Below are 23,228 nucleotides of genomic sequence, written 5' to 3' on the forward strand. Positions count from 1 at the left end.
GAAAACACTGTGTGAGGCGGAGCTTTGAGACCAGTTTAAGTATTTGCCTCACAGGGATTGCGCAGATACTGATTTCATAATTTGAAACATTGACCATATGAAAGTTCATTATTGTAACACAATAAATAAGTAACCAACCTGACCTTCAACTGATGCTGGCTACAAAGTAAATATGTTCAGGTCATTTTATCTTTGAAAATAAAACACATAAACAACAATAACATTTAGTACATGAGAAAAACACTGGATATGATGAAAGTCACTTCCACATACGGACACACGTTGATTCTGTTCATGTTTATTTCCCCCGGCTCTTTGTGTATGAGCCACATATAAAGAACTGTGTGTGCCAAGTGCTGTGTGCTTGTTAGGAACTGGCTGAGGTCGTTTTCTTTAATGTGAAAGTAGTGCTGACAGAGACACGAGGAGTTAGTAGGTCGCATATAAACAAACAGTCACGGCAGCTCCTCACAGTGCTGAAATTAATGACTGTGTTTGCCAGAAGAGCAGAGGGAATAAAGGACTTCCAAAGCTGAGCAATTAATCCTCTGACTTCGACATTAATGATTGGAGCCAAGTAGGAGTTCACCAGAAAAGATTCTCACTAACTAAACTTTGCAGACCAAGCTGCATCAACCAAAAAGATGGAGTTCATTAGTGTATGACTGTGGGTGCATTAGCGTCGTGAAGTTTTATGCTTTCTTAACATTTTGTGTCCATTGAGCTTTGGTTCCCCATTAGTATCATGTATTCACAGTCTCTGACAGTGGTCTCCCACTGGGTCAGAGGATTTGAACCAGACGCCTACCACTCACTATCAAACTTTTTCAGCTTCCTCGAGGAGGCATTTTTCTTGCTTCTCTCTCAGCATTTACACACGTCTGCATATCCATTTGAAGGCAGTAGAGACCTCAGCGAAAACCATGCTCATGTTCTGACTCGAGTCTTGCTGTGCATTGACATCTGGATGTCTTTGATGTTCCCACGGTGCAGAGCTAAAGGCCATGCTAAGCAGCAGCCTGGCCTGATACATAATCTGGAACAAGTGCAGCTCCAGATGTAAAGAAATAAAAAGAGCAAACTTATCGCAGCACAGCTGAAGGCCCGTCTCATCCGCATCTGCCTGTCAGCCCGTCTGTCTTGTCCCATTTCTTCCCTTCTTCTAAAGCTTCCTTTGTGTCTTTTCACTTATGCGCTGACAAAAGCGAGCTGACAAATGTAGTGCGTACACATGCTGAATTTAAAGTGGAGGTGGAAGATGGAATCAGCCTCAAAGAGAACAACTCCCACTGAGCCAGGTGGGGGCTGAAAGGAAAGACAAGAGATAACTTTGATCACTTTTAGCTCTCAGTTAGATACAGTGGGGCAAAAAAGTATTTAGTCAGCCACCGATTGTGCAAGTTCCCCCACTTAAAATGATGACAGAGGTCAGTAATTTGCACCAGAGGTACACTTCAACTGTGAGAGACAGAATGTGAAAAAAAAAATCCATGAATTCACATGGTAGGATTTGTAAAGAATTTATTCGTAAATTAGGGTGGAAAATAAGTATTTGGTCACCTCAAACATGGAAAATCTCTGGCTCTCACAGACCTGTAACGTCTTCTGTAAGAAGCTTTTCTGTCCCCCACTCGTTACCTGTATGAATGGCACCTGTTTGAACTCATCATCTGTATAAAAGACACCTGTCCACAGCCTCAAACAGTCAGACTCCAAACTCCGCCATGGCCAAGACCAAAGAGCTTTCGAAGGACACCAGGAAAAGTATTGTAGACCTGCACCAGACTGGGAAGAGTGAATCTACAATAGGCAAGCAGCTTGGTGTGAAAAATCAACTGTGGGAGCAATCATCAGAAAATGGAAAACATACAAGACCACTGATAATCTCCCTCGATCTGGGGCTCCACGCAAGATCTCATCCCGTGGGGTCAAAATGATCATGAGAACGGTGAGCAAAGATCCCAGAACCACACGGGGGGACCTGGTGAATGACCTGCAGAGAGCTGGGACCAAAGTAACAAAGGTCACCATCAGTAACACACTACAACGGCAGGGAATCAAATCCCGCAGTGCCAGACGTGTTCCGCTGCTGAAGCCAGTGCATGTCCAGGCCCGTCTGAAGTTTGCCAGAGAGCACATGGATGATACAGCAGAGGATTGGGAGAATGTCATGTGGTCAGATGAAACCAAAGTAGAACTTTTTGGTATAAACTCAACTCGTCGTGTTTGGAGGAAGAAGAATACTGAGTTGCATCCCAAGAACACCATACCTACTGTGAAGCATGGGGGTGGAAACATCATGCTATGGGGCTGTTTTTCTGCCAAGGGGACAGGACGACTGATCCGTGTTAAGGACAGAATGAATGGGGCCATGTATCGTGAGATTTTGAGCCAAAACCTCCTTCCATCAGTGAGAACTTTGAAGATGAAACGAGGCTGGGTCTTCCAACATGACAATGATCCAAAACACACCGCCCGGGCAACAAAGGAGTGGCTCCGTAAGAAGCATTTGAAAGTCCTGGAGTGGCCTAGCCAGTCTCCAGACCTCAACCCCATAGAAAATCTGTGGCGGGAGTTGAAAGTCCGTGTTGCTCGGCGACAGCCCCAAAACATCACTGCTCTCGAGAAGATCTGCATGGAGGAATGGGCCAAAATACCAGCTACTGTGTGTTCAAACCTGGTAAAGACCTATAGTAAACGTTTGACCTCTGTTATTGCCAACAAAGGTTATGTTACAAAGTATTGAGTTGTATTTTTGTTATTGACCAAATACTTATTTTCCACCCTAATTTACGAATAAATTCTTTACAAATCCTACCATGTGGATTCATGGATTTTTTTTTCACATTCTGTCTCTCACAGTTGAAGTGTACCTCTGGTGCAAATTACTGACCTCTGTCATCATTTTAGGTGGGGGAACTTGCACAATCGGTGGCTGACTAAATACTTTTTTGCCCCACTGTACATCTCAACTATATTAGTGTTTGATGTGTCATAGTAGGACTGGAAGTATGACATATTTAGATACATCGTATCCCTCACCATGCCTTTAAGAACCAACTCAGATTGCCAAATAATGTTGAACACACAAGAAGCACAGTTTGTTTCAACCCCCCCAAGCCTTTGAATAACTGCCTCATTACTGCATAGCCAAAAGGCTCAGTGGACACACATTCTTATCTGTACACTTTGTACTGTTGTTCTGCTGCCTTTCTGGACTGGGTCATTGATTCCAGTGGAATACTTGGGGATACCTGAAGCTACTTTTTGCCAAGTCACAAGCTGGTCACCACAGTGGGTGGCTATGCATGTTTGATTTGGAATTTTTGGGCTGGATCCTGTCCCTGATGCAACCTCCAAGGGAATTTACAACAGTTCTTAATAGAATGGACCAAAAACACACAAACCTGAACTAAGAGAATTAGATAAAGCCAGAGAGTAACCGAATACCCGGAACCACAGCCCCATTATTTTCTTGCTGCCTCGTTTCCCCCTTGCTGCTTCTTTCATGGCGACACTCATATTTTGGTGACTCAGACACTCTCACCGGGAGCTGTGGGGTCAGACAGACTGTGATGTGGCAAATGACTGAATGAATTATTGATCTGATGACTTTGATCTGGAGGCGACTGAAGGCACACAGACATGTCTGGCTACAACTAAGCAGTCTGTAGTCTACCCTCTGTTTGTAGGTCTCCTATTTCTCTGGCTTATTTTCCATCACAGTGGACGTCTCGGTACATTAATTTTAGCAGCACAGTTACCCTACACTGCAGATTATTGTAAGGCCAGTGGGAGAGTTTGAGAAATCTTCCACATGATACATTGTTGCAGGTCACCTGTATTTCAAGAGACATCTAGTGTTATATGTCTCCATCTAGTAGACGTATAACCATTCCTGTCTGGGCATGCACAGTCTCATCTTCTCAAAGATGACCCGTGTGTGGGCAGCCCCACACACGGGTCGATCAGCGCCAACTCGCTAACGGAGATTTGCCACATTAATGCAGTTATGGCATTAACGTCATTTTAACGAGATTAACGCTGACAGCACTAGTCTTTTTCTTGTTCCAGCAATTTGAACCTGTCTTAACTTAACTACATTGAATATCCAGATGAGGTTTTCTGGGCTTTTTTGTTCTTTCTTTCTCAAAACAATTGTTTTCCATAAACCAAATTCGAGCATCAGTGTGATGGGATATGAGGACACAGCACTGAACACAAGTGGCACATCAGTTGGATGTTTCCCTCTAACAGTTTAGCCTTGTAAAAAAAAAAAAAAGCATCCACCGCTCCTGAGACTCCGGTGTTGCTGAGTCAGATAAAAGAAGGTTGCTTATGATCCAGTAATGATGACTCATCATTTGTATCATTTCATTTCATCATTTCTTTGTAAAACCACCAGTCATTTCGATTTTTCACCAATCCGGTCAAAGTGTCTAGATACACTGGAACAAAATTAGATTTAAAATGTCTTTCACCATAATGAAAGTGTCTCATAAGCAGAATGTCAACATGCAAACAAGTACTAAAGGTTTAGCAGCATTGGTGTGTGATAGTCAAACAGGTGTGCCACAGTAATTGCTTTATTGAGCAGTCAGGTCAGGTCGACTCACTCCATTCAGCATTTCTAACCTGTTTACAAAAACATAATCAGTATTGGATTCGGTGGAGATTATGTGGGATTAGTCATTGCATGGTCTAATTTAAATAGCAGAGATTCATTAGTTTTAGTTTTAATGGAGAATTTTGGCTATGCAAAGTCAGGAGGCTTGTTTCATTTGTATTAGTTTCATTCAATAGTTCTGGCGCCTTGTAGCCTAAATGCAGTTTCTGCCAGTAAAACAATCCCAAAGGGAAGGACAGAGTAGGGTTGTGCACAAAGTTTACCTTACGGAGAGGATGAAATGGAAGAAGATGGAGAGGATGGGAAGAAAGAGAAGGCAGGTTAGTTTTTTTTTAATAAGATGGGGGTTTTTTGTCCCCTGAGACTGAGGGTCCAAGTCTCGCACCAAGACAGATGTCGACTGATGTTTAGAGGGATGAAGTTTAAAGTTTAAAGGATATCTATGCTCACGTGTGTCCAGTTTAAGAAGAAGAAGGGGAGAGCAGGTCGGGTATGGCACTAGAGGAGGACGGGGCAGCTTTGTAATAATCTGCAGAGTTCAGATTTTACTGCTGAGCTGTTAGTTCCTTCTGATGCACTGCTGAGTCCAGCAGGAAAAGCATATTTCACTAATTAAGTTAGATAAAACTGAAATGATCTCCTGGGGGGGAAATTAGGCTGGAGATAAGATGCAGACAAAAATGTGTGAAGATAATTCTACTAATTAAAACAACTGAACAACCAGGCAGGAGATAAATGTGTCAAAATTTGTCTTAATTTAAAGTTTATCAAATCTATTGTGTTATTTGTTAAGTTCTTTCAATTAAAAGCTGATTGATTTAGCATTTTCTTCTAAACACTGCAGATGGAGAAAAAGTGCACACTAATGCAGGAATATTTCTTAATGCAGAATATGATATTCCTCCTACTGTTGACCTCTTGTGGCTAATTAAAGGACTGTTGTGATGCACCACTTTTGGACTTGCAGCCTGTAGGCTGTTCCAATGAAGACAGCTGTGTGGTGTGTCGGTTGTTAGCCCAAAGCTCACGTCATGTTAACAGTGATGATTGTAGACATGATGTTTGGGTCACTTTAGGACAGAATCAAATATTTGCTTTTTTTGTGAGTTCTTTGGTAAAATTACAAATGTGAATGGTCAGGGTGGGACATCCAAATGTACCCCAATGAGGCATAACATTATCATCACCTGCCTAATATCATGTTGGTCGTCCTTTTTAATGCCAAAACAGCCCTGACCCCTAAAGGTTTGCTGTGGTATCTGCACCAAGATGTTAGCAACAGATCCTTTATGTCTTGTAAAATGGTGAGGTGGGGTCTTTATGGATCGAACTTGTTTTTTCTCACATACCATGTCAAAAGTAACATCCAGATGGATGGCAGGACCCAAGGTTTTTCTGTCAGAACTTTGCCCATTACACTGTCTCTGCCGGCTTGCCTGGGTCCTATAGTGCATTCTGGTGCCATGTGTTCCCCAGGAAAGCAATGCACATGCACCCGGCCAGCCACGTGTTGTCAAAGAAAAACCTGATTCATCAGACGAGGCCACCGTCTTCCAGTGCTCCATGCTCCAGTGGTGGACAGAGGTCAGCATAGGCACCCTGAATGGTCTGAGACTATGAAGCTCAATAGGCAGCAAACTGTGATGCACTGTCTATTCAAGCCAGCGCGAACTTTTTCAGCAATGTGAGTTACAGTAGCTCGTCTTCTTTTTTTGGTACTGGTTTTATTTTGTTGTATTTATCCGCGACACCTTAAAGGCCATGAAAATATTGTTGGTCATATATATATATATATATATATATATATATATATATATATATATATATATATATATATATATATATATATATATATATATATCAGTGTCAGTGTTTTTCACTTCATCTGTCTGTGGTCGATGTAGCTTTAGTGCTGAAAACTGCAAGACAAAAAAGCCTTGAAGGAGTGGTCCCCAATTTAAAATCGGGTGCATTTATTTTATTTAAAGGTACAATAGCAGACTTTTTGATCTCGTGAGAAAACAGCAAGATAACACTGTTGTATAAGAATATTTACAATGGAAGTGAAAAAGTAGAAAAAGACTCAAAGCAGCCTGAGAGCAGTCAGTGAGAGTTCAGTCTGAACAATCAGAAACTTCTTCCATTAATCCTCTCCTGCATTTGCCCCCTCATCATCAAAAGCAGACTTTTACCAGAGCCCCCTCGCTTTAATCATTCATGTTAAACTGACACCTAGTCATAAATTGATAAGCGGCTCTACCTTTTTCCGTTTCCTTAGCAGATTTTTTCCCCCTTGCTTTGAATTTGCATACGTGATTGGCCTCTCTTGTACTAATACTTTTCTCATATGTTAATGTAGCCAAGCGAGAGCTCTAATTTAATACATCAGCGATAATGACCCTGTCTGGCCTGAAGATTAGTATGTTTAGTGTTCAAGTGAGAGTGTTTCAGTTCACACATCCTTTCAGCCCTGCACGCATCTCTTTGCATATTCACAGCAGCTCACTGGGATGCAGCTTTGTCTGCTTCTCTCATCTCTCACTGAGCACTACTGATTTTTCAATCAAAATTCCAAAAAAGGTTGACTTGCTAGTCTCTCATGTTTTATTCACAGTAGAACAAAGAAAACATATCAAATGTTTAAACTGAGAAAATGAAGATGTCTTCAAAACGTGGGACTAGAAGCAGCAAAGAGCTGGAAAAGCAGTATTACATTAAAGAGCTGAAAGAACATTTTGTAAATAGTTACGTTAATTGGCAACAGGTCAGTAATGTGACTGGGTATAAAAAGAGCAGAGGTTCATCTGCATCTACAAATTATTCCAGATATTTTAGAATAATGGTCCTCAACATAATATTGTGAAGATTTTGGTGTCATTATCTAGAGTACAAAATTCCATTAAAAGATTCTGAGAATCTGGAGAAATGGCTGTGTGCAAGGGACAAGGCTGAAAATCAGTATTGGATGCCTCTGATGTTTAAGCTTTCAGGAAACAGTGAACAAAAACAGAGCTCATTCTGTCATATATCATTACACGGGCTCAGTAACACTTCTAGAAATCACTGTCTGCGAATGCAGTTCACCGTGCCATCCACAGATTTGCGCGATGGGTTAAAGATCTATCATGCAAAGAAGAAGCCGACCGTAAAGGATACTGTGGGCTGACACATGTCAGGGTGTGAAATATACAAGAGCGTGTCTTTCCAACAGAGCCTGGAATGTTAGTGTCAGTGCAATGGGCAACAAGCAGATTTCTTCATATTTGGACAGGCCTTTACTCTTGTTGGAAAGCAGTTAAAATGTTTTAGTTTTTGGTAAATTTTTTCTTCCATATTAACATTGGGGGCTTCGGTCAAATTCTCTCAGTGAAGAGGAGAAAAGGCTCTGAGTTTGTGTGTCGCTGTGTGTCTGTGTTTCTGTGTGTGCTGTCTCTGACAGAAGTGGGTTACCCTCAGCTAAGAACAAAGCAGGGAGTTTGCCACTTTGATTGGTGATGCCAAAGCCAAGCTGGGATGATTACAAGCTCACAGGGAGCTCCCTGGGAGGCCAGCGAAAACTGATTTGGCCAATTACCAGTACCACATAATAAAAACTGTACTCAATAATCACATCATAATTCAGCATTACTACTTATTAAGATAGAAGATGTGCGTGGAAAAATGGACATTACCACAGAGACAAAAGCTTTAATCAAGATTTAAGGAGCTGAGGTGCTATTAAGCGTCAGAGGCAATTACACCTTGATTAAACACCAGATAGGTGAGTGACTGATTGAATATGAGTGATTAAACATGGTGCTGTAGATAGACTATGTAGGGACATTTGTTTTACAGAGGAAGTAGGAGTGAGGAAGTGAAGTTCAATGCTCGAATAAACATTTCTCAAAGCTGAGGTGTGAGTGCACTTGAAAGCTACTTTTTTCCCACTGGTGTAAAGGTTACCAGCACATAGCAAATACCTCTGCTGTTCCCAAATGCTGCTATTACCTGATTCCTGCTAAGACTATAACAAGTACAATCTTCCTGAGCCAAATCATGTGCTTTTCTTAAAAGGTATTGACAAAATGCGCTGCTTTTAAAAAGTGATGTTGCAGTTCAGAAAACAGCAGGTCCTATTACAGCAAAGTGAGGTAAAAGCTTTTCACTGTATTAAGTGCATTCAGTAACAAAAGCACATGAGAAGCCAAGTAATTAACTTTATCTATAATGTATGTTTGATTAACCTATTACTCACCAACCAAAGTACACTCATGACATCACCCACTGGCTTTGACATTTTAAAGCCTCAAAGTGTTAAATGGGAATCAGTGGCGATTGATTGATTGGCTTGTGGCCGGGGTGTCCAACTCCAGGCCTCAAGGACCAGTGTCCTGCAGGCTGGTCCTTGAGGCCCAGCATCACCCCAGTGATGCTTTCTAGTGAGCAAAATTTGTAGATGATTAACCAAACAGTCCCTATAAACACATTGTTTTTAATGTGATAGTCAATTATTTAGTACTTATTTTAGCTCTAAAAGCATCATTTGCTTGAAGGTGAAATGAAGAAACTTTATTTTACACTGTGCCCACTGACAGCTGGGACAGGCTCCAGCTCCCCTCCGACCCTGAATTGGCAAAACAGTTAAGAAAGTGGGTGTACATCTGGACCATGCTATCAGGAACACCCACACTCTGCCATTAATTCTTAACATCATTATTCCACCTGCACACAACATGGCTGTTTCCAGCTCTGCCAGCATGCAGCTTTGGAAAAATCCACAAGTTGTGTAAAGACAAATGTGAATACAAATCATTTTTGAGAACAGCCTAATCTAACTTGACGGCCACTGAACTGTCTGTGGACTGTCTGGCCACTCTCTTAAGGCGTCCTTTGTTCACACACACACAGATTGACCTACAGTCAGACTGTAAGATTGTAGATTGCAGAAGATTGCATGAGCGTTATGTTGGATTCAGCTTAGCATCCAAAGCGAGTACACGAGTGGGAGTGAGCTCTTTGGTTTTGTTGACTCCTTTGTTTGGTGCTCAGTAAATGTCTGTTTTTACTCCTGTTTCTTTCGTCACTCTCTTTCCTGCTTATTCTTCAGGGTGCAGGACTGATTGGATATCAAAAAAGCTATTTTAATTAGGTGGTATACATGAGGATGGGAGGGATTACACGTCGGATTACACATTAAAAATAGCCCCTTCCCACTTTGCACGCTTCCCTGTCTCTGTGTCTAATCTGGCTGTTGTCTGAATAATGCTGTTAATCCACAGCAGCTCCCGAAGAAACAAACAAAATCCTCATTTCAGTGTTAATGAACGATAATTATTACAGATGGAGTCCTTCAGGCGTGTTTGTAATTAAAAGACAACTCACACACACAAACGCAAGCGCACAAGGAGTAAACAAGTCAATATTGTGCACACTCCTCCAGAACTGAACAAACAGGCTGTGGGAGTTTTCTGACTTAAAGTAACTGGAGTGATTAACATTTATACCTTCTTCTTTTTTTTCCAGAATATGATTATTCTTAACCTCTGTCTGAAGACATCTCAGTTTTCAGTGCAGAGGAATTTGAAACATGGTGCCGCGTCTCTTCAGGGGAGTGCAGGAGGTAAAAGGGACAAGTGTTTGGTCCACTCATCCACACAGGCAGCAGCTGGAGCTGCAGCAGAGTCTCAAACAGCTCACAGAGGCAATTTACGGCACTTATGCTCTCTCCTTTCTGAGTCATACCTCCATCAAGGGTTTGCACATGCACAGTTTCAGATCAAGTCTGAATCAAAATGCAAACGGTCTTGAATAATTATCCACAAGCTGCTTTAAAGACAAGATGTTCTGCATAAAAGGACAGAGTACAGAGCCATAACAGCAACAATCTGAGGTATAAAAAGCACCTGTGCAGTTAGCTGTTGATTGACGGGGGCAGGACATATTTTTAATTAGATTGCTTGAATATAAACTGTGGTTGGGCACACACTTTCCCAGAATGGCAACTACACCTCAGTAAGTGCAGTAGAGCTGTTTGTTGGTAATACGGAGTCTAAACACAGTACCTGTGAAGGTTCTCTGTCATCCAGGTCATCGTAGTCTAAGGAGCTTAGAAAGAAAAGTGTCTTGACTTCTTTAAGCTGCTTGAAAGAGTTTCAAGTTTCACGAGTTTCAAGCAACTTAAAGAAATTCAGACGCTTTTCTTTCTAAGCTCCTTAGAATAAACACAGTATATTGATAATGCCTCAGTTAAGCAAAATGTAATGAGCTGTAATAGAATCTAGCTTGATCATTACCAAAAGAGCAGCTAGTGTTCATTGTCATTTTCAAAGCTCTGACACTATGTGTATAGACTCAATCAATTCTCTCCGTGTCTGTGTTTCAGTCACTGTTTTGTGTGAGATTTATTTGATCCTCTGTCAACCTCTCAGTTTCACAGTTCCACAGACGGGTATAAATTCAAACAATGAAATCACTCACTGCAGCTTAGGTTCCACATTAATTCAACACACTGTAAGACTTCAGTGTGTCTAAGTTTACATTTAAACACTTTTGTTCAGGATTCTTTGAGTGTCTCTGTCGCTCTTTCATTGTTCTTATAACCACTGTATGCTTCCTGTGTTGGGCGTTGCCATTATCTCCAATCATTTTCAGCATCAGGCACTGAAAGTCTCTGCACCAGCATCTATTAATACTACAAAGCATGCAACTTGCAAATGCTGACAGTGCGTTATTCTAGTTATTATGCAGGAGCTTAACATGTTTCACTGAGCGCGCTGGAACATAAACACGTTGTGGCTCACACGAGTTTCATTCTAACTGTGGAATTCGGCCTGTGCTTTTTAATCTGTGGTTCACTTTTCAGACTGCACACTGAAACCACAGCAACTGGTAAAAGTTTGAAACTGGGACATCGCGTCATTGTTGTGGTTTTAACATCTAAGTTGCACTACTTGTCTAATTCTAAGGCTTCAGTAGGCTAGATTTGTAGGATAGAAATACACCTGTGTGACCTTATATGAGATCACACAGGGGCTGAGGCACAGAAGCCCATCCGTGAGAGGCCAAATGAAATTCTCGGTTAAGAGGCTGGAAGTAAATCTCAACACAGGGAATGACAAATCAAACAGAACAGCTCGTAAGCTGCTGTGAATGAGCGTCCTGTCAGGAGGAAGTTGGACTCACTGAAATCTGCCAGTTTGCTGGTAATGAAGGAAGTGCCTTTTATTTGTTATTGAAACCCTCCATCCATTTTTTTGTTCATTTATTCAGTTCAGGGTCGCAGTGGGGCTGGAGCCCATCCATGTCCATGTCACAGGGCGCTGTGCCAGTGTACACCCTCAACATCTGTTTCAGAGCCAACACGTAGACCATTCATGCTTACCTTCCTATAGTCAGTTGCACCAGTTAATCTAACCCCATGCATGTCTGTGGACTGTGGGGAGCACCCAGGGAGACGGCGCTAACCACCACACCGCTGCGTCTCCCCATGATTGAAACCACCTAAGCAAAAGAATTTGCTTTTTAATGTGGGCTTCACGGAGGTTGCTTTGAATTTAGATTTTTGCTGGGAATCTGTGTAGAGCCTACGACATAACCAATGCAAGAGGCCGACATCATTGCCCGCATTCATGCTCGTGCTGCTGTGTTACTGTATGTGTTGATTACCTTGTAGTCATCTTCCATGTTTTCTATGCGGTGTAAACTGATAGCAAGAGCTTCCCACTGTTGCCAAGTACTTGTTGGAGATCATCTGACTGTTGGGGTTTGCTCTGTATTATTGTAGTGTCTTTACCTTACAATATAAACTGCCTTGAGGTGACTGTTGTGATTTGGCACAATATAAGTTGAATTGAATTGGATTTGTGAGTCCATCTATTGATCATTTTTTTCTCATATTGAGATGACGTTAGTCAGTCTCTCACTGATGAAAACTGAGAAGAGAAAGTTGGAAATGCACAAGCAGAATCACCAGGACTGAACAGGCCGGTCACTATAGCTGTAGGCCCTTCTTTGATTTCTTGGGAGATGCACGTCAGATTTTGGTGTAGGGTTTCAGAAGGGTTTGATTTTATGAGTAGAGATACAGAGACTGTGTGTCTGTGCGCTGTTTACATGTTGCTCTGACATTAGTTTAGTTGGTGTTTATTTTTCAAATCTTATTTTCTTCTAACTTTGAAAAGAATCCATCATGCAGACTGGATTTCTACCTGTGTGAGCCTTTGTTTTACCAGGGGAGCATGTCTCACAGCTGTATTAAGTTAAGTTGCTTTTGAATTCTTAAATATTTTCTTTTCAAAGTAGGATAAATGTTGTTGCTTTTTTGGTATAGAACTCAAATGGATCCAGTGTTGTTGAAACGTTACTTTCAAGCACAGGAATACTTGGAATGTAAGAGTTTGCGCACATCTTTGAGAATTTCCCTCAGTTCTTTTATGAATTCAGGTTCTCAGAATCTCTTGTCTCTTTGTGCAATCCCAGACTGGCTCCATGATGTTGAGATCAGAGCTCTGTGGGGATCATAGCATCTGTAGCAGGACTCCTTGTTCTTCACTTTTTATAACTGTGGCTGTATGTTTGGGCTCATTGTCCCACGGTACAAGGAATTTGGGACGATCAGAGTCCCTCTTGATGGTAGTGCATGATGACTACAAGTCTAAAAAATGCCTGGCATGGTATTGTACATTAAGATGGTGAATACACAAGGTTACGTTAGGTGTCACACTCCCAGAGGAAGCACAATGTGTAGTATTAAACTTAAGATAATAGATAATCATCTTATTTTTGGACTGTGATGTAAGTATGTTGGACTGTGGGAAATAGAGAGGTGCATGGTAAAATGATTCATATTTAATGAAAGCAGACACTTGTTTTGGAAGGTGATCAGAGATCCCATTTGTTTAGAGATAAGAGTGATTCCACCACTTTATTTTCCATTTAAAATGAAAATGGTATCACAAGGCCCCACAAAGAAACATGGGATGGATTTAACCAATGTATTGTAGTTAATCGTCCAGGCCTAGTGTTTGAAATATAACCACACTGCCATGTTGGGTTTTTTAAAAAATCTTTTTTTAGAAACTGGTTACCTTTCAAATAAGGTCACCTACATTTTCGTATCATCACTTCAGTCATCATTGCTGCTGATCCCAACCCTAACTCTAACTAGTGATGTTCCCGGCAACTGTTCCTGGCAGTTTAATAGACAGTGACAAAAAATGTCTATTGTTTTTCTTCATTAATGAATCATAATTTAAATGCTGCTGTTTGGTATGTTGCATTATGCATTATAAACATTGCACATTATATGTGCAAAAAGGGAGAAGAAGGATGAAGAAGAGTCTCTCCAGAGTGTCCGGGGTCTACCCTGGGGTCTCTTCCTGGTAGGACATGCCCAATCGGAACACCTTACCCAGTAGGCAACCACTTGAACTGGTTCCTTTCAATGTGGAGGTATAAGGGCTCTACCCTAAGCCCGCCACCAACTGACTGAACTCCTCACTGTCTTTTCTGTCCGTTGTATCCACAATCGCATTCTTTTGCCTTTAAAACAACTAACAGTAATAATAACAATAATGAAAACATAGCTTTAAAGATTTATGGCCTTTCTCATAAACAATGCTCCTTCTGGTGGCAGATGCTCCATAACATTTAAGACACAGCAATTTACTGGGCATCAATCAAATGTTAAACGACTACCACGTCTGGTACCGACTAGTGCCAGTAGCAACAATTAGTTAACTAATCGCGTACATCCCTAATGAATATATTATTTTTACTTTCATAAAATTTTTCTCTCAAGTCTTGGCATTCAGGGAGCAAAGACTAACTATTCTAAATGACACACTCCAAAAGACATCCGCTTTGCCTTTCTCCAAAATGCAGAATTAGGATAAGGTTATCGCTGATAATGATTTAAAGCTTTTCAATCTAGGCTTTCCAAACAGGAGAAAATTCTATATAAAGAGGTTAAAAAGGGATGGCCATTAATCTGACTCTGACCCTAGATGGGTTGCCTTTGACTGGGTGGATCAAACAGGTTATTTGTTTGTTTGGTGTGATGGATTGCTTTTTGAACATGGAGATGGATGGGAACGTCTATATATTTAATAAAAGCAGCTGCATATTTTGGAAGATGCGTGGAAGGTCACACATGTCCTCATTGTCCATTTAATATAAACTGCTGGCAGGAAATGCATTCATCCAGCACTACACTTAGAAATGCATTGCCAGTAATGTCCATGAAGACTAAATATCTTTTTGTTTTAAAACCTTTAAGTCTTTTGTGTTTCACTGATGGTATATTTAGCCAGGACGAGCTGACCTCTAGTCCCAGTGGAAATGCTGGCATTTTAACATAGCACAATGGAAAGCCTTTGAATTTGCATTCATTTTAGTGAGCCATAAAAGCAACAGAGGTTCAGAGCTGGCTCGGGGACTGTCCAGCAGTGAAATGCCCATAAATAGTGATGATTAACTGCATCTGTGTGTAAATGAGCCAGCCAGTGACACTCTGGCTCATTTTCAAACAGCGGGTTTCACCTTTTCACCATGCAGAGAGGAAACCTGCAAAAACATTTAACGTTGAGACTTACACATACATTTTTCAGAGTACAATGGAGGCTGTATCACAAACACCTCTCTTCCTGGTGCCCTTCACAGGCTACTGTGGGGTTACTACATTACAAGGTCTTTCCGTTGACTCTCCATTGCAAGGTAATGTAGAAGTGTGTGGCCTCATTGTCTGGTGGGATCAACAAGGATGTTTTTTGGCCAATGGAACAGGAGACTATTGATCCAGAGATCACTCGATTACCTTGACAAACAGTCAGAAGATAAGAATAATGTTCGCAGGCAGGCCAAACATTCCAGAAAGATTCATAAATTAGCCTCCAGTTTCATCACAGCTTTAATTAAGCAAATCTGTGCCAGTATACCATTTGTTAGCAATGTCAGGAACCTGTTTGTTATTTGTGGAAAAATGCTTAGTTGAATTATTTAAAGAAGTGTGTTTGTGGAACACAAAAGCATAAATTGCAGTCATGCCAATACACAGAAACTTAGAATGATGCACACATAATAAGCATTTATTTGGTGGCAGGAAGTGCAGAGTTATGGTTAGTGATGCTAATGACTTGCTCGCTGATGTACTGTATTAGCTAACTCTTAAAGAGAGTTATTTTCTGCAATATTGTTTTTGTTAAGTATCACGTAAACCACTAACTGATTGCCTGTTGAACCAATTAAAGGTTTGAGATATATAACATCAGAAAATACTGAAATATTCTAATTTTCTAAGCCTGAGGTCGCATCGTCAGTTTGCTTATATTTACTGCTGCAAATGCTAAAGATATTTGAAAATCAGTGCAGTTAATATTGTGCAAATGTTTGGGCTGTTTCAGAAAACGGGCTGAACATTGCCACTTTCTTAAAAACACACAACTGCTGTGGCACCAGATATTTACAGACCAGGACTGTTGTTGTTTATTGGCTTTATTTTACCCACCAGGTGGCGCCAAAATAGTAAGATTATCTGTAAGGTTTCGATCGTACTTCCAAGTTTGACATTTCTTTTCTTTGCACTTTTCTTCTCTGCCTTCTGCGCGCTCTAAAGTACCAAAACGTATCCTTTTCTGTTCTTCACTTAGCTCTTTCTCTCTCCTTGAAGTCGATGCCTTCTGTATCCAGTTGATTCATAATATCAGATCATATTTCCTCTGGCCTTTTGTCTAATGGGCTTTTTGCAGATCTCCTGATTGGGATGGCAAGTGAAATATTTGTGTGTGCACAAGAGAAGTCAAGGTTACCCTTTGATACGCCATCTGATTCCAAATAGCTATATTTTCTCCACATTTATCTGATGAAGACAATGTACCTTTCAGATATGCGTACACAGCTGCAGCTGTGCTCTTTAGCTGTTGCCTTCCCCAAAGTGTCCCCTTGTAGCAGTACTGTATGACTAAGCAGAAACAGCTTGACTAGTACAATGATTGATATCTGATACTTTGTGTCTTACTGAATGCTTTCCGAGAACTATTTCTCTCCAAGAGGTAAGATCGTCTGTCTTAAGTGGACTGAACCTGAGCTGCCTTTTTGTTTTGTTTTGGGTTTTTTGCTTTTTCTCATCCTGTATTTTTCTGCTTGATCGTTCCCGCCTATGTTTGTGCATGTGTTGCTGCAGTGGTGTTATTTTGTTGTTGTATTGTTTTATGTATTATTCTGTGATATCAGTGGATCTACTACGCTTTGCCAGCTAGATCCCTCCCATGTAAATGCATTGTCATGAAAAACCTTTGAATCGTCGTGTTACAATGCAAAGCTGCAGAGCGCGTCATAAGAACGTGACATGTTTGAAGAAACACTCTACAAAAGATGAATTTGGTTAGAAAAGTTTGCCCAGTAGTTTGGAAGGGGGAAAAAATAAAAGAACTTTTTAAAACACCAATCAGAAGTGTTCGTTTCAGTGGAATATTTCTTTGTTTTCTCTCAAGATCCAAGTTAGTGTATCCCAGAGTAAAAAATCCCACCAGTATTGCCTAAGACTTGAAAGGCCTGCAGCTTTGCAGCATGCTCTTTTAAAAGCAGACATGCTCTTTTTTTGAAGTCCTACTGTGTATTCACCTACCCCTCTCTCTCTCCCTTTCTGCTCTTTCCCTCTCCATTTTTCTTTTGTGAACAGTTGATCAAAGTATGTTTGAGAACTCCATTGCGCAGCAGCAGAGTCCCCAGACCTCGAGGCCAGGGCCGTCCTCGACCCGGCGCGCCGCGGCGACGACTAATTCCAACCCGGGGTCCAGCTGCGTGGACTCGCCCTCCTCTGGAGGACAGCAGAGGCTGAAAAATGCCATTAACCTGGGCAAGGCAGTCGGGGCAAAGGTTAGTGCGACACAAGCAGAAACGGGACATTGAGCTCAGCAGGTCCTGTATTCTTTTACCCTTTGAAATAAGCTCATATAGTGTGACTTATTGAAAGGGACGCAGGTTTAAGCTCTTTTTATTCTTTCAGCTGAGCCGATAAACATTTGTATCAAAACTACCTGCAAAGGTTAAACCTTTCTCTCCTTCTCGTCTCGCCTTCTTTCAGGTCAATGACTTGCTAAGAAGAAAAGAGCCCAGCAACCTCGGAGACATTGGGGTCACGGAGGTCAACAAGAATGTTGGTGCAGTTTGGAGCTGCATGGAGCAACTCAGTGAGACTGCTGCCAGCAGGTATGCACCCTCATATCCACACACACATTCATACTTCATCTTAATACTGAGCAAACCGCTCCCCCCAAATAATTAACAGGCTTCTACGTCAAAAGATTTTAGGATGAATATGTGAAACTCGGAGGCCTTTCCACACGTCTAATTAATTAATAAACCCACTGAAAGACATTATCTTAATTTATTCAAAAATATTCCATTACCTATACTGAGCAGAGGACGTATCTATCACTGCAGAATTGGGCTGTGGGTCAGAAAAGGTGAATAATTTACGATTTTTCCTGTGAAATGTGGCTTTAAATTAATGATGATACATCAGAGGTGCCTGGGAGATGCCTGGAATTGAATAAGCCAGTTTTTCACTTTGACGTTTTCAGTTTCAGGGGGTTTATTTTATTTTTTGTTTTTTTGAATATGCCGATTTGACATGTTTATGTACTCTCATAAACGTACTTTGGAGGATTTTTCGTCTGTTCTCCTGAAGATTGGCCGAGTAAAAGTCATTTTTCAGCCGCTCAGGTTCCATTTATCTCCATTCGCTGCACCCAGAACAGATTTAGCTTCATTTAGCAGCGATCTAAAGATTGTTCTGGACCACCAGCTGGTTCGGCAGACTTATAGCTGACTCACTTCTCATTTTTGAAACGTGAATGCATGCGATGAGGTGCGCAGGACCTTCCCCTGTTCCCCAGACAACGCAAGTCCTGCAAAGCCTCTGACCTCCTTAACAAGGTTTATGTTTTTTTCTTGGGTTTTTGATGTTAAAGATGCTGTTTTTGTGACAAAAAGGTGCATTTTCTGAGGACAGACAGCACAGCAGTGCTTATTGAACTGTCTCCACCTGTCAGCTGCAGTGAAAGGTCACACAACAGTAATAATTTGTGATCGCCTTGGCCTCTAGCTACAGGATTACGTGCTGACGTCATCTGGAACAGCTTAAGAATTTAGAGTGTTTTTTGTAAACACGCTCACTCACTGAACTCAGTGAGGAGCTCCGAACACGAGCGAATGTAGGTTTAAGCTCTTGTAGCTTCTCTCCAGCCGCCTTCCTCCTCCGTCACTCAGCTTGTTCTTATTAGTAGGCAAGAGCAGCTTTGAAGTCTGAGTCATCCTGCCAGGTTTCATTCTTCTATCAGCTGAAGCGGCATGCAAACTTTGGATGGCTTTTGTTCGACAAAGTTTCATTCAGTTAAAATATGAAACAATTGGTGGTTCTTTGATGCAAAAAACGGCCCCTGACAGGATTCTATTATTTTGCACAGCGGGGCCATCAGCCAATTAGCTGTCAATTTTTCTTGACATGTTTAGTCATAGTCCCGCCCACAGTTTTAATGTGTACCGACTGCAAAATCTGAAGTTCATTTTGCTGCGTTTTTTCTTTGCCTGAATAGTTTGTGCCTATTGTAAATGCAGCATTACATATGGGTTATGTATGGATTGCTTCCTTAGTTATTACAAACCCTAGCTTCAGTGTTTGTTCCTGTATGTAGGCTCTGTGACAGGTCATCTACTTTTATCTGCATCCAAATGCAGTTCTAGGATGTTTTACACAACGTAACGTTGTTATGAAGGAGGAAACCATCTATCAGAGCCTAAATTGTTTTTGTAAAGCAACAGACAGTGCCCGAGAGAGGTGAAGAACAGTGCAGGCAGGGTGGAATGGGTGGAGACAAATGTCAGGGGCAATTTGTGACAGATGGATAGTGGTGAGAGTGAAAGGGAAGGTTTACATGATGGTAGTAGACCTGCTACACTATGATTTATGGTTTATAGAGGGTGCCACTGAAAGAGAGACTGAATCTGGAGGTGGCAGAGTTGAAGATTTCTGTTGGGAGAGAACAGGAAAGATCGAGCGGTATGAAGACAAAGTCAGAGAGGCAAGACTTAGATTGTTTGGACAAAGGATGTTGAAGATGAAGCTGCCAGGAAGGAGGAAAAGAGGAAAAGCGCAGGGAAGATTCATGGATGTAGTGAAGGAAGGCATGCAGAGGGATAGATGCTGGGGATAGGCTGAGAAGCAGGTTGATGATCTGCCATGACGACCACCAAGGGGAGTCATGAGGCTGTAAACATGCTGTTTAAGCTTGAACAGCTCTGGTCAATTCAAGCAGCTAAACTTCATCAGCATAAAATATGTTTAGGAATCGATTTCTTCTTTGTGGCAGCATATGGCAGAAGTTTCAACTGTAGTCACCACTTAAACGTTCTCTGTCTGTCTTTCGTTGCCTCCCTTAATCTCCATTTTCCCTTTTCTCCCCCTACCTTTATTCCTCTCTTCTATTCCAGCCACATCACCTCCTTTGACTCCTTCCCTCGGCTGGACCCTCCACCCCCATCGGGGAAGAAGCGCCTCCCTCGAGCACTGAAGACGACCCAGGACATGATGATCTCCTCTGACCCCGTGGTCTCCTCCCCCGACCCTGTGGATTCTTCCTCTTTCCCTTCCTCCCCTGAGAAGACATCCCCCATCACTCAGGAGGAGATAAGGAATGAGGAGGAGCAGCAACAGGGAAAGGAGGAGGAAAAGAGGCCATCGGGCCCAGCAGAGAGGAAACCCGGAGCTGATTCTGAGACAGCTGAGATCAATGACAACGTGGATACAGTGATAGGTGGAGAAGAGGATGGCGTAGAAGTGGGAAGCTCTGATGAAGGCATGGATGAACACAGGCTCCAGCTCCAGCTCTCTGTACCAGACCTCATCAATAAAGATCCCCCTCTGGAGTCCAAAGCCAAACAATGCGATATCTGGCAGAAGGCGCCGGGGCCAGACTCGCGGCTGGCTTCCACTCCCTGCTCGGGCAAAACTCCCTGCCGCATCAGCCTGGGCGAGGATGTCCTGCTGGGGAATGGCGCCCCCTGTAGCAAAGCCACTGGAGGGAGCACTGAAGACATGGAGCACCATCCAGACCTGCTGTCGTTTGAGTAACACACAGAGCTGCGGCCAAATAACCAGTTCAGTAGATTTCAAAAAGAATTTGAAGTTTTTCTCTTAGTGTCCATCCCAGAAATGTGTGTGGAGGTAATTCAAACAGACTGCAGCGAGTACTGCAAATCAAAAATTCACTGCCACTTTTCAATTTTTCAACTCGATCTTCTCTGGGCTTTACTTTAGGAAAAGAGAACACGTACTTCCAGAACCGAGGGCTCTTTATCTTTTTTTAATCTGATTTCCGGATGTGCGATTAGCTGAAAGGTCACGGTAATTACGCCTTGCTTTCTAACACGGCTGATCTGAGGTCAGCTGGGCGCTTCAAGAATCTTGTTAATGAATGAAAACAAAAACTGACCAGCATGAGACAATGAATGAGCAGCAACAGAGGAAATAAGCGGGACTCTTTTTTGTGCAGTTTTTTAATGCTTCTGATTTATTCACTGTGTATTTCTTATGTATATCAGGTGTCTAACATATCATGCCTTCCTCAGTAATGTAATGATGATGTAACAATGAATGTTTTAAGTGAGATGAAATATCCTTTAAATGGGCTAAAATGTTACAGACAGTTATTGGCAAGTGTAACCACAAACATTAAATTTTATATTATTTTATCAGTATTAAGATAAAACACTATTGTATTTAGCACCACGATATTTTCGCTCTATTTAAAGGGACATTTCATTGCATTTTTGGTATAAATCATACAAACGCTGCTGCAGCTCAAAGTTATACAGCAATATAATGTACATTTAGACTCATTTAACATAAAACTCAAGTGTTAGGAGTTAGGCGCAGGCTCGGGAAAAGAAGACGGAAGTGAGGGGTGGAGAGGCGGAAAGGATGTGAATGTGTAAGATGGAAAAGGTTAGCGAGGAATTTCCTTTCAGTTCAGTCGATATGAAATGTCACGCAGCACTTTCTACTGCAGGAGGGCGAAGCCTTTTGACCCTCAGCTTCACCCTAAAGAAATGATTCCTGTTCCTTCTTGAGCCAACCTGGAAGAGAACTTTCTCCAAAATGGATTTTTGGAACACACTTAAACTTTTGTTTCAGTTATATTTATATAGCGCCAAATCACAACAACAGTCACCTCGATGCGCTTTTTCTTGTAAGGTGAAGACCCTACAATTACAGAGAGAAATCCCAACAATCAGACGACATCTGATGAGAAAGCACTTGAGTGAGACGTAACGTCCGGCAGAACCAAGCTCGGGGAGGGGGGCGGGAATCCAAACCTACATGGCCCTGTGTAAAAAAGCGTTCGCCCCCTAAACCTAATAACTGGTTGGGCCACCCTTAGCAACAACAACTGCAATTAAGCGTTTGCAATAACTGGCAATGAGTCTTTTACAGCTCTGTGGAGGAATTTTGAACCACTCATCTTTGCAGAATTGTTGTGACTCAGCAACTGTTTGTACCATAAAAATTTGATTGCCTGGAAGGCGAAGGAGCTGTGTGTTTGGATCCAGGCTCATAATTTGACCATAACTGAAACACCAACATGATAAAGATTTCCAAAATCATCTTCCCGCTGTGGCTGAACTGAAAGCGAATTCCAGTGATCTCCACAAAATCCTGATGGAGAGTCGAAAGAGAGACGGGTGGAGGGACGGGCAGCTTTTGGAGGGAGGGCTGCTGGAAAGTTGTTTCTGAGCTGAGGAGGAGCAGGATAATTAGCTGTCAGCAGAAAGAGATGAAAGAGGTGCGTTTTTATTTGAGCAGATCATTAAGTGACAGACCAAAGACAGAAGCGATTGGCTCAGTCAGACATGCTGTTTTTTGTCACATTATTTTAGTGAGAAAGCAGGAGCGAAGATTTCTGCAGAAGAGAATCTCTCTCATTTACTTTCACTTCATCGGCTCTGGAAAAAAGAACCCAAAGCCTGTGTATTAATACCTTTGTCGTAGCAGTTCGCATTTGAAACTTTCTGACTCAGAAAGGGTTTTTTTTATCACTGTAAGAGTAGCACAATCAAGTTGCCATGGTTATTGTAGCACAAGCAAAGCTGTATTTTTATAACACTACTGTGTGAGCATCTGTTCTGCAGATCTGTGCGAGTGGATTAAAGTGGACTTTTGAACTGTGGAAAGTGAACACAAAGATCCCAATGCCCAGACACTGAAAAGAACCCATTTTCTGCGAGTGGCCTCAGTGAGTGACCTGCTGTCCTTGTAGGGATACACTAAAAATATCAAAGAGCTCCCAGAGGACAGCGAGACAGAGGCACAGCCAGCGTTGGTCATGGTCAGGTCGTGCCCGGCAGAATGAGAGGAATGTTGGAGCTAAAGAGAAATAGATAAAGGAAGCTTTGTCTCAGTCTGTCTCTCTCTGACTTGGTCTTACTGCCATCTACCACCACAATAAAGCAGCTGATGTCTCCCATTAAAGAGTTATTTCACCCAAGTCACAAAACATAATTGTCCCATTAGCTTTAACAAGCAACCTGCAAGACACTGTGGAGATTTTCTGCTGTTTTCAGCACC

At 41.8% G+C, this 23,228-nt stretch overlaps 1 protein-coding gene across 3 annotated transcripts in view; it reads left to right on the forward strand.

The window, feature by feature from the left end:
• LOC146614690 (carboxyl-terminal PDZ ligand of neuronal nitric oxide synthase protein-like) overlaps positions 1-21,218 on the forward strand; it is a 230,441-nt gene extending 209,223 nt beyond the window's left edge. For all 3 annotated transcript variants that reach the window (XM_085376753.1, XM_085376754.1, XM_085376755.1), the window contains exons 11-13: positions 17,283-17,479; positions 17,688-17,812; positions 20,096-21,218. In XM_085376753.1, coding sequence (XP_085232879.1) covers positions 17,283-17,479; positions 17,688-17,812; positions 20,096-20,735 — 962 coding nt within the window. In that variant the 3' untranslated portion in view covers positions 20,736-21,218. The remainder of the gene's footprint in view (positions 1-17,282; positions 17,480-17,687; positions 17,813-20,095) is intronic.
• Positions 21,219-23,228: the final 2,010 nt, after the last annotated feature.

The sequence above is a fragment of the Diplotaxodon limnothrissa genome, linkage group LG17 (genome assembly GCF_057381915.1).
Source record: "Diplotaxodon limnothrissa isolate DT_005_m linkage group LG17, D_limnothrissa_male_GT1.1, whole genome shotgun sequence".
Classification (NCBI taxonomy): domain Eukaryota; kingdom Metazoa; phylum Chordata; class Actinopteri; order Cichliformes; family Cichlidae; genus Diplotaxodon; species Diplotaxodon limnothrissa.